Source organism: Cetorhinus maximus, unplaced genomic scaffold, assembly GCF_964194155.1.
Source record: "Cetorhinus maximus unplaced genomic scaffold, sCetMax3.hap1.1 HAP1_SCAFFOLD_805, whole genome shotgun sequence".
NCBI lineage: Eukaryota > Metazoa > Chordata > Chondrichthyes > Lamniformes > Cetorhinidae > Cetorhinus > Cetorhinus maximus.
In genome coordinates this window covers 9,396-27,993 of record NW_027596747.1, presented here as the reverse complement: position 1 = coordinate 27,993, position 18,598 = coordinate 9,396, and the positions used below count along the sequence as shown (strand labels likewise).

The window sequence follows — 18,598 nt, the reverse complement described above, 5'->3', positions numbered from 1 at the left end:
ATGCTCGGTGTAGTCTATAGACCGCCAAATAGTGAGAAGGATGTAGAAGAACAAATCTACAGGAAAATTATAGAGAAATGCAAGCATTACAGGGCAGTTATATTGGGGGGCTTTAATTATGCGAATGTAGACTGGGACAGAGGTAGTGTAAAGGGCGAAGAGGGGCAAAAGTTCCTAGATTGTGTTCAGGAGAATTTTCTGGACACAGTAGTATGTGTCCAGGCAAACAAGAAAAGATGCATTTTTGGACCTGGTTCTTGAAAATGAGGTGGGCCAAGTAGGCCAAGTGTCAATGGGGGAACATTTAGGAGACAGTGATTGGTGTATTGTACGTTTTAGGATGATGATAGAAAAGGACGATAGGCAATACAGAGTAAGAATAATTAACTGGACAAGAGCTGACTTCGATTGGGTAAGAATGGAGCTGGGCCAGATAGACTGGAATGAAAAATTTGCGGGAAAATCTATAGCTGAACAATGGGCTATCTTCAAAAAAAGAATTGGTTTCAGCACAGTCCACGTATATTCCATCAAAAGGGAAAGGTAGAGAAAACAAATCCAGAGTTCCCTGTATGAAAAAGGAGATAGAAATTAAGATAAAGAAGAAAAAGTGTGCTTATGCCAGGTGTCCGGTTGAAATTACAATTGAGAACCATGAGGAATACAGGAGGTTCAGAGGGGAGGTGAAAAATCACATTAGAGAAGTGAAGAGGGACTATGAGAAAAGACTGGCCACCAGCATAAAGGGGAATCCTAAAGTTTTCTATGGACATATAATTAGTAAAAAGGTGGTAAAAGGAGGAGTAGGACCAATTAGGAACCCAAAGGGAATTTACAAATGGACAAAGGGGCCATGGCTGAGGTATTAAATGAAGACTTTGCATTCATCTTTACCAAGGAGGTAGATGCTACCCAGGCCATGGTGACAGATGAGGAAACTCTGTCACAAGAAGGGTTCAAAATTGATAAGGTGGAAGTGTTGAATAGACTGTTGGTACTTAAAGTTAACAAGGCACTTGGACTGGACGAGATGCATTCTAGGAGTAGCACCACTACTGACCAAGCTAGCCAAGTCCTAAATGGCATAGCTGCTAGACAGGATCTGCAGCAGGTGGTGAGGGAAAAACATACTTGACCTCATCCTCACCAACCTGCCTGTCGCAGATGCATCTGTCCATGACAGTATTGGTAGGAGTGACCACCGCACAGTCCTTGTGGAGACCAAGTCCCGCCTTCAAATTGAGGATACCCTCCATCATGTTGTGTGGCACTACCACTGTGCTAAATGGGATAGATTTCAAACAGATCTAGCAACTCAAGGCTGGGCATCTATGAGGCGCTGTGGGCCATCAGCAGCAGCAGAATTGTACTCGAACAATCTGAAACCTCATGGCCCGGCATGTCCCCCACTCTACCATTACCACCAAGCCACGGGGTCAACCTTCGCTCAATGAAGAGTGCAGGAGGGCATGTCAGAAGCAGCACCAGGCATACCTAAAAATGAGGTGTCAACCTGGTGAAGCTATAACACAGGACTACTTGTGTGCTAAACAGCACAAGCAGCAAGTGATAGACAGGGTTAAGCAATCCCAAAGCCAATGGATCAGATCTAAAACAAAAACAAAAATACCTGGAAAAACTCAGCAGGTCTGACAGCATCTGTGGAGAGGAACACAGTTAACGTTTCGAGTCCGTATGACTCTTCAACAGAACAAAAATAGATAAGAGGTGAAATATAAGCTGGTTTAAGAGGGGTTGGGACAAGTAGAGCTGGATAGAGGGCCAGTGATAGGTGGAGATAACCAAAAGATGTCATAGACAAAAGGACAAAGAGGTGTTGAAGCTGGTGATATTATCTAAGGAATGTGATAATAAAGGTACAGATAGCCCTAGTGGGGGTGGGGTGGGGGGAAGGAATCGAAATAGGCTAAAAGGCAAAGATAAAACAATGGATGGAAATACATTTAAAAATAATGGAAATAGGTGGGAAAAGATAAATCTATATAAATTATTGGAAAAAAGGGGGATCGGAAAGGGGATGGGGATGGAGGAGAGAGTTCATGATCTAAAATTGTTGAACAGATCTAAGGTCAGATCTAAGCTCTGCAGTCCTGCCACATCCAGTCGTGAATGGTGGTGGATAATTAAACAACTCACTGGAGGAGGATGCTGCACAAATATCTCCATCCACACTGATGAAGGAGCTCAGCACAGCAGTGCAAAAGATAAGACTGAAGCATTCGCAACAATCTTCGGCCAGTAAGTGCCGAGCGGATGATCAATGTCGGCCTCCTCCGGAAGTCTCCAGCATCAGAGATGCCAGTCTGCAGCCAATTCGATTCACTCCACCTGATATCAAGAAATGGCTGAAGGCACTGGATACTGCAAAGGCTATGGGCCCTGACAACATTCTGGCAATAGTACTGAAGTTTTGTGCTCCAGAACTTGCTGCGCCCCTAGCCAAGCTGTTCCAGTACAGCTGCAACACTGGCATCTACCCGGTTATGTGGAAAATTGCCCAGGTATGTCCTGTACACAAAAAGTAGGACAAATCCAACCCAGCCAATTACCACTCCATCAGTCTACTCTCCATCATCAACAGTGCAATCAAGCAGTACTTGCTTACCAATAACCTGCTCACTGATGCCCCATTTGGGTTCCGCCAGGGTCATTCAGCTTCTGACTTCATTACAGCCTTGGTTCAAACATGGACAAAAGAGCTGAACTCCTGAGGTGAGAGTGACTGCCTTTGACATCAAGGCAACATTTGACCAAGTGTGGCATCATGGAGCCCTAGCAAAACTGGAGGCAATGGGAATCAGGGGGGAAACTCTCCACTGCTTGGAGTCACCCCTAGCACAAAGGGAGATGGCTGTGGTTGTTGGAGGTCAATCATCTCAGCTCCACGACATCACTGCAGGAATTCCTCAGGGTAGTGTCCGTGGCCCAACCATCTTCAGCTGCTTCATCAATGACCTTCCTTCCATCATAAGGTCAGAAGTAGGGATGTTCGCTGATGATTGCACAATGTTCAGCACCATTCGCAGTTCTTCAGATACTGAAGCAGTCCATGCCCAAATGCAGCAAGACCTGGACAATATCCAGGCTTGGGCTGACAAGTGGTAAATAATATTCGTGCCACACAAGTGTCAAGCAATGACCATCCCCAACAAGAGAGAATCTAAGCATTGCCCCTTGATGTTCAATGGCATTACCATCACTGAAGCAGCTTCCAAACCCACGACCACTACCATCTAGAAGAACAAGGGCAACAGATAGATGGGAGCACCACCACCTGGAAGTTCCCCTCCAATCCAGTCACCACCCTGACTTGGAAACATATCGCTGTTCCTTCACTATCGCTGGGTCAAAATCCTGGAACTCCCTTCCTAACAGCACTGTGGGTGTACCTACACCACATGGACTGCAGGGGTTCAAGAAGGCAGCTCACCACCACCTTCTCAAGGGCAACTAGGGATGAGAAATAAATGCTGGCCCAGCCAGCGAAGCCCACATCCCATAAATGAGTAAAAAAACAATTTGATATGGTGCCACACAACAGACCTGTGAGAAAAGTTATTGCTCATAGAATAAAAGGGACAGTGGTGACATGCATACAAAATTAACTGAGTAATAGGAAACAGGGAAACAGGTTTGTAGTGGAGTTCCCCAGGGGTCGGTATTGGGACCCTTGCTTTTCCTGATATATATTAATGATCTAGATCTTGGTGTGCAGGGGACAATTTCAACATTTGCAGATGATACGAAACTTGGTATTGTTGTAAACTGTGAGGAAGGCAGTGTAGAACTTCAAAAGGACATAGACAAGTTGGTGGAGTGGGCAGATTGTTGGCAGATGAAGTTCAAGCGGAGAAGTGTGATGTGATACATTTTGGTAGGAAGAACATGGGCAGACAATATAAAATAAGGATTAAATTTTGAAGGGGTTTCAGGAGCAGAAAGACCTGGGTGTATTTGTGCATAAGTCATTGAAGGTGGCATGACAGTGGAGAGAACAGTTAATAAAGCATATAATATCCCAGGTTTTACTGATAGGGGCACAGAGTACAAGAGCAAGAAGGTTATGCTGAATTTATACAAGACACTTTTAGACCTCAGTTGGAGTATAGTGTACAGTTCTGGATGTCACATTATAGGAAGGATGTGAACACATTGGAGAGAGTGCAGAAGAGATTTACAAGAATGATTCCAGGGATGAGAAACTTCAGTTATGAGGATAGATTGGAGAGGTTGGGACTGTTCTCCTTGGAAAGAAGGTGGCTAAGAGGAGATTTGATAGAGATGTTCAAAATCACGAGGGGGCTGGACAGAATAGATAGGGAGAAATTGTTCCCACTTGTAAAATGAGCAAGAATGAGAGGGCATATATTTAAGGTGATTTGCAAAAGGAGCAAATGTGATGTGAGGAAAAACGTTTTCACACAGCGAGTGGTTAGGGTTTGGAATGCACTGCCTGGAAGTGTGGTGGGGGCAGGTTCATTCGAGGCATTCAAGAGGGCATTCGATGATTATTTGAATAGAAACATTTTGCAGAGGTATGGGGAAAAAGTAGAGCAATGGCACTAGATCATAATGCTCGTTTGAACAGCCGGTGCAGAAACGATGGGCCTAATGGCCTCCTTCTCTGCTGTTAAAGTTCTGTGGTTATGTGAAATCTCTTTCTCTCTCCACATATGCTACCAAAACTGTTGGGTTTTTTCCAGGATTTTGTGTGTTTGTTTCTCATTCAACTCCACTCACTCCCTCCCAATGAATTGTTTTGTTATGCATATCCACATGTGTCCTAGGTATGCCTGCCATTTTTCTTGCAATATGTGGAACATTTATTATTCCAGTCCTACTCAGGCCTCCTCCCTCATCTCTTTTTTCCGGGTGCATTGATGACTGTATCGGTGCCACCTCGTGTTCTCACCTTGAATTGGATTATTTCATTGATCTTCTACTCCCACCTCATCCTCACCTTTATCTGATCCATCTCTGACCCGTATCTTGCCTTCCTCGGCTTTTCTCTATCCATTTCCAGAATTTAGCTATTAGCTAATTTTCAATCCAAACCCACGGACTCCCACAGATACAACAAATACACTTCATCACACCCTGCTTCCTGCAAGGAATCCATTCCAGTTTCCTACTTTCTCCATCACCGTTGCACCTGTACTGCTGATGCAGCCTTCCACATCAGCTTCCAACCTGTCATCTTCTTTCCTCAATCGAAGATTCTCAGTCAGCGTGTTTGACAGGGCCCTTTGTGTTTGATCCATTTCACACACTTCTGCTCTCACCCATTCACCCTCCCCCCACCTCCACCCCCAGAACCTTGATAGGGTCTTCTTTGTTCTCACATTCCACCCCAGCAACCTCCATATTCAATGGTGAATATTCAGCATGATGCAACCACCAAGTCCATCTTCACCTGCCTTCCCTTTCAGCATTTCACAGGGACCGGTAATTGCGCTTGAGAAGGTGGTGGTGAGCTGCCTTCTTGAACCGCTGCAGTCCATGTGGTGTAGGTACACCCACAGTGCTGTTAGGAAGGGAGTTCCATGATTTTCACCCAGCGACAGTGAAGGAACGGAGATATATTTCCAAGTCAGGATGCTGAGTTACTTGGAGGGGAACTTCCAGATGGTGGTGTTCCCATTTATCCGCTGCCCTTGTCCTTCTAAATGGTAGTGGTTGTGGTTTTGGAAGGTGCTGTCGAAGGAGCCTTGGAGATATATTGCCGTTCCTTCACTGTCGTTGGGTCAAAATCCTGAAACTCCCTTCCTAACAGCACTGTGGGTGTACCTACAACACATGGACTGCAGCGGTTCAAGAAGGCAGCTCATCACCACCTTCCCAAGGGCAATTAGGGATGGGCAATAAATGCTGGCCCAGCCAGCGAAGCACACATTCCGTGAATGAATTTAAATAAACAAGCAGCTCCCAGACAAGGACAGATACAAGGGTCAGTAATATCTTCCATCCAGTCAAGATAAAAGGACAGGAGCAGAGAAGAAACAAAGCTCCAGGTTAAAGAAAAAGCTGGTGGTAGGAGACTTGAAGAAAAGAGGGCTGGAGAGAAGCACAGAAGAAGGGTGGGGAGAAGGAGGGTAGGGGGGAGTCGAAGGTGGGTGACTCCATGCTGTGGGCCATGAGGGCGATGGTACAGTTTTGGAGCTGTGGTGTTCTGCATCACATGGCCGAAGATCTGGAAGTGTGGCTGGAAGGTGAGTGAGTGTATGTGGAGATGCAGAGGAAAGGAATCTAAGAAGGTGAGATTGAATCCCTGGAGAAGCCTTCCTTTTTCTTCCTTTTTGAAGCTGTCCAAGTAGGAACAACGTTCGGAGAGAATGCCAAGGCGAGTTCTTCCAACGCAGAGCTTGGACACCCTCGTAAGAAAGACAGAGTTTCAGGGAGACATACCGGATTTGGTGCTCCACACGATCATCCTCCTACTCCTCTACATCTCTCTCTTTCTACCTACCATTCCTGTCATTAGTCGCTCATGTACATTTTTGATTTCCTCTTAAATGCAACTATGAAATTTGTCTCAACCACTCCTTCTGATGGTGAGTTCCATATTCTCAGCATACTCTGGAAAGAGACATCCTGCTGAATTCTCTGCTGGATTTCTCAGAGACTATCTTCTATTGATAGCATCCCACAAATGGAACGAGCTTCCAGCATCTACCTTACTAAACCCTTTTACAATTTCAAAGATACCTATCAGGTGGCCCCTCAGCCTTTTGTTTGCTAGGGAAGTATTTCAGCCTTCTGAACCTATCCTGACTGATCCATAATCAGTTCAGGAAACCCCATAATTAATATTTTTGTGACACAGACATATATCAGATTGGTAGGATCTGCTCAATGGAATCAGGAAGATACACGTACAATTCGGTTTCACATGGAGAAGTTGTGCAGGTTGGAATTCCAAGGGAAATGGAGTTGGAGAGTTTACAGCACTTTGAAATAGAAGTCAATTATTGCAGCAACAGAAGGTGGACAGGTTTAAAACTTTGGGATGCATCAGCCAGGCAGTTCTCTCTCCCTGTCCTCTGTTTACCTACTTTCCTAATTCATGTTTATTGCCACCCAGGTAAATAAAGTCAGTTAAATGTAAACAATGAAGGAATGTATTTTGGATCATGTTGAGGAATAGTCATCAAAGAGACTTGCCAGAATAAATGTTTTGAGTATCAAAGTCTGCTTCATTGTTCCTCAACTCCAGAAAGATGTTAAATGTGCCCAGTGCGATATGTGGTAACAGGGAAGATATTAGCCATATCATCAGGTTTTGTGAGAGGAGTCGAGCGAGAAGATACTTGGAGCTACCAAGGGGACTTGAAAAGGGATTTGAAGGGCATGATGTGTAATGGCTGTAAACAGCCATGTGGGACTAATGACAGGAAGTGTAAACAGATAGAATGAGATGTAAAGGAATGGGAGGGTGATTGTGCGGAACATAAAATCCGGCATGTCTCAATGACATTCTGTCTTTCTCCTGAGGGTGTCCAATCACCATATTTGAAGAACATGCCTTGAGATTCTCACCAAACGTTGTTGAGTGTCCAAAACATAAGATGCCTTTGGAGGGCCTGGAATCCAAAGGTACCAAGAGGAATTGGAAATGAATTTGAAGGGCATGGTGTGCAATGGCTGTGAAGAGCAACTTCAGCTGGCAGGACTAGAGACAATTTGGAATAGTGTGATGTTGGAGGATTGCGAGTTGGCATAGAATAAGCTATAAGCATCGAGATTCAGTGGATCAAGGCCATGCAAGATGAGAAATCTTAACCTTGGTAGAGATTCTATAAGGAACAATACTGAGTTAATTGTCTGTGGCACATCCATCTGATTTTACCTTTTGTTGACTTGAATGTGCAGGGCCCTCAGGCACAAATGCTGGGCGAGTAATTCAATATTGTAAATTCCAACACATTGTCCCTAAAGTTATATTAAAGATGGACAAAGCAACAGCAGGGATAATATGAACAAAACAAATCTCATTGGCTGTGGTAATCTATTAGTCATTCGGTGATTCAGTATCTTTTCATTATAATATAGTTCTTTCAATTTAAATTCTTGATTTCAAAATTCTCATTCTTGCTTTCAAATCCTTTAATCACCTGACCCCCTCTTTGCTAATTTGATCTTTTCCAGCTCCACAATCCTTGGAGACCTCTGCTGTGCTGCTCAAATTCTGGCCTCGTGTGCATTGGCATTTGTTTTTTCACCATTGGTGGCCATGCCTTCGGTTGACCAGGCCCCACACGCCGGCATACCCTCCTGACACCTCTCAGCCTGGATTTCTGCCTTTGACACCCTCTTTAAAACCTACTTCTTTGACCAGACATGTGGTCATCTGTGTTGTTGCCCATTATGTTTTCTTTCAGGGAAAACATGAACATGGCGTCAACGGAATATAAGCATTGCAGGTATATTTTGGGATACACTTTAAAACATCAAAACCTTCAATTAGAATTCTACTCTAAATTATATTTTACATCAGGCACTCACTGTGATGGTTTTACTCTGTTGGTGATTGTTTCCAGGGTTCAGTGTGAATAAAGCAATCTCTGAACATTTCTTCCTTCTGATGACATCCCAGCAATAAACTTGAAAGTTGACCGTGCCTTCTGCGGCATGCAATTGAATACTGACGCTTTCCTTCACCCCAATGTGAATGATGTTTGGCGCCGTAATCAGATATCTAAAGAAAATATGGAAGAGCTTTATTGCATTCTTTACAGTGAGCTTTAGCTTATTAGTTAATTGAAGCAACCAGACATTAGATGAAAATTAATCTCAAGAGGATTCACATGGGCAGTCTCATACACCACCAATAATCCAGCACCCCGTTGTTCCCTGATATACATTGGCTCACTGTTAGGCAACGCATCTAATTAAAAAATCTAATACTTGTTTCCAAATCCGGCTAGAGTCACACCTCGCCCTATCACCATAATTTCCTCCAGCCCATCACCATCTCTTTCCTCCTCCAATTCTGACCTCTTGCACATCCTCGATTTCAATCACTCCATTACTGAGGGCAGTGAGCTTGGACATTGCCTCCCTAACATTGCCTCACAGCCTCTCAATCTTCATTTAAGTTGCTTCATAAAAGGGACATCTTTGACCAAGCTTTTGATCACATGCCTTAATGTCCTTACGCCACTTAGTGCAAAATGTATCTGGTTACTATTCCTGCAAAGAGACTTTGGTTGTTACACAGCATTACAGTTACCACATAAATGTCTGTCATTGAATTCCCTGCTTCTGGTTTTGAGCTGCTGCCTGAGGTGGATTTTTTTTTAACCACAAAATATTTTTATTGAGAAGCCGGAAGCTGGACAGGTGGCTGAGGTGGTGGTGGGGGAGCATTTTAGTGATAGCGACAACAGCATGGTACAGTTTAAGTTTGATATGGACAAAGAAATAGATAAGTTGCAAAAAAATGTTTTGGATTGGGGGAGTGACCGGATTTTAGTAAAATAATGCAGGATCTGGCCACGGTAGTCTGGGAACAGCTACTTGTGGGGAAATCTACAGAGGAGCAGTGGGGGGCGTTCGAAAAGGAAATAGGGAGGGTACAGGCTCAACATGTTCCCTCTAGGGTGATAGGAAGGAGTAACAAGCCCAAAGAGCCATGGATGACCAGAGATATTCAGGATAGGAAGAGAAGGAAAAGAGAGGCTTTTAGCAGGTACGAGGGAAGCAAATCAGCAGAGGCATTAGTGGAGCACAGAAAGTGTAGGGTGGAGCTTAAGAAAGCAATTCGGAGAGCAAAGAGGGGATATGAGAAAGCTCTGGCTGGTAAAAGTAGGGAAAATCCCAATATATTCTATAAATATATCATTGGGACGAGGATAACCAGGGAAAGAGTAGGGCCCATAAGGGACCAAGGGGGCAATCTATGGGTGGAGCCAGAAGACATTGCTAAAGTGTTGAATGAATACTTCACATCCGTCTTCACCCAAGAGAATGAGGGTGAAGGTATGGAACTCGAGGATAGAGACTGCGAGGTTCTTGAGCAAATTGCTATAGGGAGTGACAAGGGATTGGAGATGTTGGCAGGCTTAAAAATGGACAAATCTCCAGGTCCGGATGATTTGTTACCCAGACTGCTGAGAGAGGCAAGGGAGGAGATCACAGGGGCTCTGACCTAAATTTTTAATTCCTCTCTGTCCACGGGAGAGGTGCCAGAGGACTGGAAAACAGCCAATGCGGTTCCGCTATTTAAGAAGGGTTGTATAGATAAGCCAGGGAACTACAGGCCAGTGAGTCTCACATCAGTGGTAGGGAAACTATTGGAGAAAATTCTGAAGGAGAGAATCTATCTGCACTTGGAGAGACAAGGTTTGATCAGGGATAGTCAGCATGGCTTTGTCAGAGGGAGGTCACACTGAACAAATTTAATTGAATTTTTTGAGGAGGTGACCAGGTGCGTAGATGAGGGTAGTGCAGTTGATATAGTTTATATGGATTTCAGCAAAGCCTTTCACAAGGTCCCACACGGGAGACTTATAAAGAAGTCAAATGCACATGGGATACAGGGTAATTTGATAAGTTGGATTCAAAATTAGCTTAGTTGTAGGAGACAGAGGGTGATGACAGAATGATACTTTAGTGACTGGAAGCCAGTGTCCAATGGCGGACCACAGGGATCTGTGCTGGGACCCCTATTATTTGTCATTTATATATTTATGGGGGATAGGATTAGTAAGTTTGCGGATGACACAAAGATTGGCCGGGTGGTTAACAGTGAGGTTGAGTGTCTTGAGCTACAGGAAGATATAGACGGGATGGTCAAATGGGCAGATAAGTGGCAGATAGCATTTAACCCTGAAAAGTGTGAAGTGATACACTTTGGAAGGAGTAGTTTGACAAGGAAGTATTCAATGAATGGCACAACACTAGGAAGTTCTGGGGAACAAAGGGACCTTGGCGTGTGTGTCCATAGATCTCTGAAGGCGGAGGGGCATGTTAGTGGGGTGGTGAAAAAGGCATATGGGAGACTTGCCTTTATCAATCAAGGCATAGATTACAAAAGTAGTGAGGTCATGTTGGAGTTGTATAGAACTTGGTGAGGCCACAGCTGGAGTACTGTGTGCAGTTCTGGTCGCCACGTTATAGGTTGCACTGGAGGGGGTGCAGAGGAGATTCACCAGGATGTTGCCAGGGATGAAACATTTAAATTATGAAGAGAGGTTGGATAGACTTGGGTTGTTTTCGTTGGAGCAGAGCAGATTGAGGATCGATCTGATCGAGGTGTACAAGATTATGAGGGGCATGGACAGGGTGGATAGGGAGCAGTTGCTTCCCTTAGTTGAAAGGTCAGTCACAAGGGGGCATAAGTTCAAGGTGAGGGGCAGGAGGTTTAGGGGGTACGTGAGGAAAAACCTTTTTACCCAGAGGGTGGTGACAGTCTGGAATGTGCTGCCTGGGAGGGTGGTAGAGGCGGGTTGCCTCACATCCTTTAAAAAGTACCTGGATGAGCACTTGGCATGTCATAACATTCAAGGTTATGGGCCAAGTGCTGGTAAATGCGATTAGGTAGGTAGGTCAGGTGTTTCTCACGTGTCGGTGCAGACTCGATGGGCTGAAGGGCCTCTTCTGCACTGTGTAATTCTGTGATTCTGTTGTTAGTGAATAATTTATGATTATATTAGTGATATTTATGGATGTGATCTTCTCTACACTGAATAGGATGTCAAGTATCTGTAACAGGGAAGGAATTGCCATTTAGTGGTAAGCAACTGTATGTGGGAAGGAACATATGATGCCATCCATATGTCATGTCACAGAAAGTGTTGACCCAGGTTCTTGAACAAGCAGGTGAAACTGGTCTTAAAGAGATGGTGATAAACCACATGTTTTTTTGGAGCCAAGTGTCTGTCTGGGCCTTTACATGAATGAACTACAATTGTGAGGGCCAGAGAGAGTGAGGACATCTGTGAACAGCTTTTTATTATTCGTTGATGGGATATGGGATATGGGTGTCGCTGGCTAGGCCAGCATTTATTGCCCATTCCAATTTGCCCTTGAACTGAGTGGCTTGCAAGACCATTGCAGAGGGCATTTAAGGATAAACCACATTGCTGTGGGTCTGGAGTCACGGGTAGGCCAGACCAGGTAAGGACGGCAGATTTCCTCCCCTAAAACATTAGTGAACCAGATGGGTTTTTACAACAATCGACAGTGGTTTCATGGCCATCATCAGACATTTAATTCCAGATTCTTTTTATGTGTGGAATTCAATTTTCGCCATCTGCATGGTGGGTTTTGAACCCGAGGCCCCAGAGCGTTCCCCTGGTTTTCGGGATTACTCGCCCAGTTTTTCAGATAATTGACATTTTATTTTTTTGGCATGATCACTATTATACTTCTAAGTTCATATTCTAATTGATTTCAAATTCTATCATCTGTCCTGAAGGCATTCGAACTCAGTTCCCCACAGCACTATCCAGCCTCTCGTTGAATACAGCTCCTGCTGGTCTTCTTTCAAACCAAAACTTTGCGGAATTATTTGTGTTGGTCCCAAAAGGTCTAAATCTTCATTTATACTGCTTCTCTGGGCCTAGGGCAGGTCATTTGGAGAAGTCGGCAGCAAGTTGGGAGCAGGCAGTGGAAAGGTCAGCCTGTAGACACTGCCCACTTGCCTGGATGAGTGCAGCTCCCACAACACTGTAGAAGCTTGACACCATCTGGGACAAAGCAGCCCCGCTTGATTGGTACCACATCCACAAACATTCACTCCCTCCACCACCAACTCACAGTAGCAGCAGTGTGTACCATCTACAAGATGCACTGCAGGAATTCACCAAGGCTCCTTCAACAACACCTTCCAAACCCACAACCACTACCGCCTGGAAGGACAAGGGCAGCAGACACATGGGAACACCACAACCTGGAAGTTCCCCTCCAAGCCACTGACCATCCTGACTTGGAAATATATCGCTGTTCCTTCACTGTCGCTGGATAAAAAATCCTAGAACTCCCTTCCTAACAGCACGGTGGATGTACCTACACCACGGGGACTGCAGTGGCTCAAGAAGGCAGCTCACCACCACCTTCTCAAGGGCAACTAGGGATGGGTAATAAATGCTGCTCAGCCAGCGAAGCCCACATCCCGTGGGTGAATAAAAAATATAATTTCTAAAAATTGGCCCTTGATTTGTTTTTGTATCTTAGTTAAAGAATATTCTTCAATGCAGACATGGAATTAAAATAAATGCTAACATTCTATTACCCTTCCTGCTTGCTTTTGGTCATAGAAGATTTTATATTTGCAAATATGCAAATAAATGTTAGTGGCAATGTGAAGCCTAATCGCTTCAATGTGATCAAGTGTATACTGGGTACAATTTCTCAAGCAAGGACTGTAACCCAAAGACTGCAGGTGCATGTATCCATGGATTAGAAACAAATTTTTGTACTTACGAAGGCGCTTGCTCAGTTATTGATGCGACTGTGTAAAGGCACAGTAGAAGCAGAAACATTCTCACCAATTCAATGAGAGAAGACAGACTGATTAAAGAACTCTGGGTCTATCTGCACAAATATCAGTCACTCCTCCATGTAAATAGAGACAGTCAGCAATATCGATTGAAAATTATTTATTTACTGCCTGTAATTGTGTTGTCTACTGAATGACTTTGTCTGCTAACACTTTCTGACAATTATAGGGCAAAGCTAAAAGGATGCACAAGGCACAAAAGAATAGAATAATAGGTTGATTAGGTCAGATGACAAAGGATGGGAGGATCGTATGGGACACAAGCATCAGCAGCGATGGATGGGGATTGCCTGTTTCTGTGCTGCTCTTTGCATGCAATTCAAGATCATGTGTTCTGTCCTCTAAGTACTCAATGTTTTATGCCCAATGTGAAGAGATTAAAGGAAGTTGGAAGGAGACAACACAAGAGGAATGAGAAAACAAAATGGCTGATAGAAGAGACAGCTCTCCTGAGAGAGGGGGGATAAAGTAAAATTGCTCTATAATTAAAATAGGTAACAGGTGATCTCATTGAAAAAGTCTTACAAGACTCGATGCTGTTCCTTCAAATTGAGTGTCTAAAATGATTGGGAATTGTCTCAGGTTAAGGATTTGGCCATTTATGACTTCACTTGGAGGGTTGTGATCCTTTGAAATTCTCAACCCAGAGAGCTGTGTGGGCTCAATGGTAGATTATCTCCAAGCGTGAGCTTTTCAAACACTCAGTGATTCAAGGAATAAGAGGATCTAGTGGGAAAGTGGAGCGGTTGTAAAAGGTAACCATGATCGTGTTGAATGACAGAAAAGGCTCAAGGAGCTCGTCTGGGAGATTATTGTTTCTGATGGCTTAACTTCCATGACTTCTGGGTGTCACAAAGCACTTTACAAACAATTATGTTTTATTATTTGAAGTATTGTCACTATTGTACAGTAGACAAGTGTTTTATCTCTGATTCCACAAAGATCCAAATGAACTAATAACTTCTTTGGTGATGGCTGAATTCAAAATTAACTGTGATTTAAAACATATATATATTGAAAAAAAACTGAATGTGCTCAGAAAACTGCAATCCCAATGTCCGTAGACAGAGTTTAATGATTGTATTTTAAAATAAAATGTAATCCCTGTTTAATGTACTGAATGATCCTGCATGTGTCAACCAACAGGAGTTGTTCCCAAGTCCAAGGTAGATGGTATTAATTATTAGCCAGCTCTGTGCAGGAATACGCATAAACAGTGTGATTGACCATAAGTACAATGCTCATGAGGTAATACAGATTTATGTTGCCATTTGACTATAAGATGAACTCTGTTTTACAAGAAACAATCAGGTTGTTTCTTTAAAACTGTCACGAAAGTATAATAATTCTCAGAATATTACTGTGAGTTATTGTAAAAGTAGGTTAAGAGTGGGATTTGGATAGTTTCTATGTGTGCATGTGGGATTTAATTGAATTGGAGACAGCTGGTCTGGAGGCTTTGACTCATCAAAGGAAGCCAGGTTTGAAATGCTAAATATGTAAACATGGCTGAAGTTTTAGAATGTGAGGCGAGGAGAATTTGCATTTTTAGATAAATCAGGGTAGTTTGAATTTCAAAGAGATGGTAGGATGTTTACACCTAGCCAGGGAAGCTAGGCCAAGCAGTGTGTTTATTTTTCCAGTATTTGTGCATCAGCCTGCTGTCACAGGAACTGAAGCTTGGAAAAGCCACTTTGAATTCTGCTGTCCAGGGTATTGTGGATCTTGCCTGGATCTGTTTAAAATCTATTTGTTTTTTTACAGTTGCCTTAACGGGGGTGTAACTGAAAGCCAGATTAATTAGGGGTTTTAGGAGTTATTATAGTAGTAATTTGTAGACCTACGTATGTGCTTGAAATCTCTTCCTTTGTTAATAAATGTTTAGTTTCATTAAAAATCTCTAGAGTCTAGGTGGACTTATTACAACTGAATTCAGAGCACATCTCAAAATAAAATACAAATTGCAAGATCACTGTGACCGCATGATCAAGCTTCCCTCATGGATTTGATCTGCCTGGCACACATCATCTGCCAACAAAAACCTTCATCAATATTTGTAAACATCAGTGGTTTAACAATCAAAAATTATTAGACAAACATTTCTCTTCACTTTTTTATCCAGAGAGTCCCATGTTGGTGAGGGTTATTTATTATAATTATAACGATGAACTTGTATAGAATTGTACAGCAGGAGATCATTCGACCAATCCTTCATCTGCTGGACTTTGAAAGTCCTGTCCATTTTGTTCGGTTTCTCTGCCCTTTTACTATGAAATCCTGTAAACGTTTTCTTTATTTATTATTTCATGGGCTTCACTGGCAAGGCCAGCATTTGCTGCCCATCCCTGCTTGCCTTGAATTGAGTGGTTTGTTCAGCCATTTCATAGGACAGTTTAGTCAGCCACATTACTGTGGGTCCGGAATCAGTTATATACAAGACCAGGTACGAATAGCACATTTCTTTCACTAATATCCTTTAGAAAAGAAACATGGGATTTAACAACAACAGTGATGGTTGTCATGGTAACCATTACCCTGACTTGTTTTAAATTTCAGATGTTTTATTTTGTTTCCGTGCTATTAGCCTGGTCCTTTGGATTACTAGTCCACTGACATTACAGATATTACTTCCTCCTCCCAAACCCCACCACGGCTCCTTTTCAAGTAGATTCCCAGCCCCCTTTTCAAAGTGCCTACTCAGTTTCATTTCATCACCATTCTAAACAATGCTCTCCAGATCATAGCAACGTGTGTGTGTGCGTGTGTGTGTGTGAGCAAGAGAGAGAGAGAGAGAGAGAAAGGGAGTGTGTGCATTTGTTCCTTTTTGTGTGTATCTGTGTATGTGTGTCTACATGTGTGTGTGTACATGTGTGCATTTGTTTGTATGTTGTTAGGAAATAGGGATAGCCTAAGTAAGTTATATTTGGATTGTTGGGTGTTAGGGATGAGTTTTAGCTTTAAAGTTTAAGTCTGATTTCTATTTCTGTATTTGTGTGTTAAGAAAAGGTCAAATTGAGTTTTAGTTTAATTTTAAAAGGTGCCTACATTTCTAATGAAAGTTTTTTGACTGTGACAGCTAAGTTAAATAAACAAAAGTAGAGAAACTGGGCTGTTGCCTAAAAATGAGAGGCAGGTCCCTCCCACAGTAAAACTAAAGAAACAACAGTTTTGAGTTCAGTTTGAAGACAGCTGCCAACCAGAAGCCACCTAGAAGGGACAGATAGTCAGTACCAAACTAAAATTGATTGAAAGTAGCTGCCAGAGAGAAAATGGAGCAAATAGGACAGATAGCAAATTCCAAGCTAAAGAAACGGCCCCAAAATCCAATGGAGTGGAACAGGAGAAAGTCCCAAGCAGACCTTCTAGTCAAAGGAAGGACAGAAACCTGGAAAAAGGTCCCGTTACATGACATTAAGAGTGAGGGCAAAAAGACTCCATGCTTCAAATTTAAAAAGAAAAAAGCTGCAGAAATCAGATTTAAAGAGAGAAATGTTTGCAAGAGGCCAGAAGGTCCAAAGAGACAACTGAAGGTCTGTAACTCTTTGCTATGGGCATGTGAAGCATTGGTATACTGTTGACAGCTGAGTCGGTGAAGCAGAGTGTGTGGAAGAAAGCTTGAGTGCATGTGATGGCCCAGGGGAGAGGAACATTGGAAGGAGTGTTCAAAACCCTGGAGGTGAACCCTTGTGGAAGGCATTGGAGAGGAACTGTTGGTTTAAGAGAAGATTTGAAAGTGAGTCGCTAGAGAGTGGAGATTGGAAACCCTCATGTGAAAGACGGAGTTCAATGAGACTGGTTGGCTCACGGTTGGCTCATGGTGTAAAAAGGATCCGGGCGGGAGTTGAGGAGAGATGCATAGCACCTGCTAGGGTGGAATCTGTCACTTGGTTTAAGACTGTGGTGTGTCTGACCATGGTTTGCCAATTGGTTTACATGGACTGTGTACTCACTGTGAACATTAGAGTATAAGGTAGCTTTTGTAAATTGCATTATCCTTACAAATTTGTATATATCTGTAAAGATATTGTTGTGGGTGAAGGAGTATTGTAATATAGTTCATCTTTTCTTGTTTAATAAATGTTTTATTCTTTTGCTAAAAGTTAATTAGCTGACTCCAGTGAGTCTGTTCAGTAGCCATTTGCCACGTATCTAAACAAACATATTAAAAGTTAGGATCTATAAAGCTAGGTTCCCCTCTGCGATCAGGCTGGTCCAGGGGTATCCTCAGCTGGAGATCATAACAAAGTGGGGGCTCGTCCAGGATTTGAAACATGGACTGCGGGTGATTGGACTCGGAATAATGATTGGTTCAGGATTATCATTATAAGGTGGGATTGTAAATCCGTGAACATTAGTGGAATCTGTGAATCCTTTTAAAACAAATATGTGGAGGTAGAGGTACTGGACATAGGAACTGGAGTTGCTGTGAGGTATTATATTCGAAATGGCTTTGGAGGTTGCTAAGACTTTTTTTGTAGATGAAAAATGTAACCCTGACTGGTTCATAGAAATTAACCAGGAATAAACTAATGGAATTGGTGGATTGGTTGGAGTTAGGATTACCTGAAGTGGATGAGGAAAGTTGGGATAATAGCAAAGCATTTAAAACTGGAAATGATAACAGAGAGACTAGGTTCTCTATGGGATGAGTCCATTGAGTTAGCTAAGATCCAGTTGTGAATGAAGCAACTTGAACATGAAAAGGAACTGAAAAAACTTGAATTAGAGGCAAAAGAAAAAAAGAAAGGGTATTTAAAAGGGAGCAAGTGGAAAGGCAGGAGAAAGGAAGGAAGCTGGAACTGGAATTTTGGGCAAGGGAGAAGGATAAAGAAAGAGCGACAAGGGAAAAAGAGGAATGAGAAATGGAATACCAGCTTAAAAAGCTGGACCTTAAGAGTTCTCAGGTGCTGAGGAAAGTTCGAATGAAACAAACATTTAACATAAAATGAAGTGGCCAAAATAAATCTGGACATTGCTTTTACAGTCTAGGTTGGTAGATACAGCTCATGAGGTTTATGCTTCATTTTCAGAAGAGGTATCAATAGATTATGACACAGTAAAAACAACTATTCTACG

General features: G+C 42.9%; 1 protein-coding gene across 1 annotated transcript in view; it reads right to left on the bottom strand.

The window, feature by feature from the left end:
- LOC144674800 (complement C4-like) overlaps positions 1 to 13,546 on the bottom strand; it is a 141,244-nt gene extending 127,698 nt beyond the window's left edge. Inside the window, exons 1-2 of the mRNA XM_078535996.1 lie at positions 13,447 to 13,546; positions 8,524 to 8,716 (exon numbers count right to left, since the gene is read on the bottom strand). Coding sequence (XP_078392122.1) covers positions 8,524 to 8,716; positions 13,447 to 13,505 — 252 coding nt within the window. The 5' untranslated portion in view covers positions 13,506 to 13,546. The remainder of the gene's footprint in view (positions 1 to 8,523; positions 8,717 to 13,446) is intronic.
- Positions 13,547 to 18,598: the final 5,052 nt, after the last annotated feature.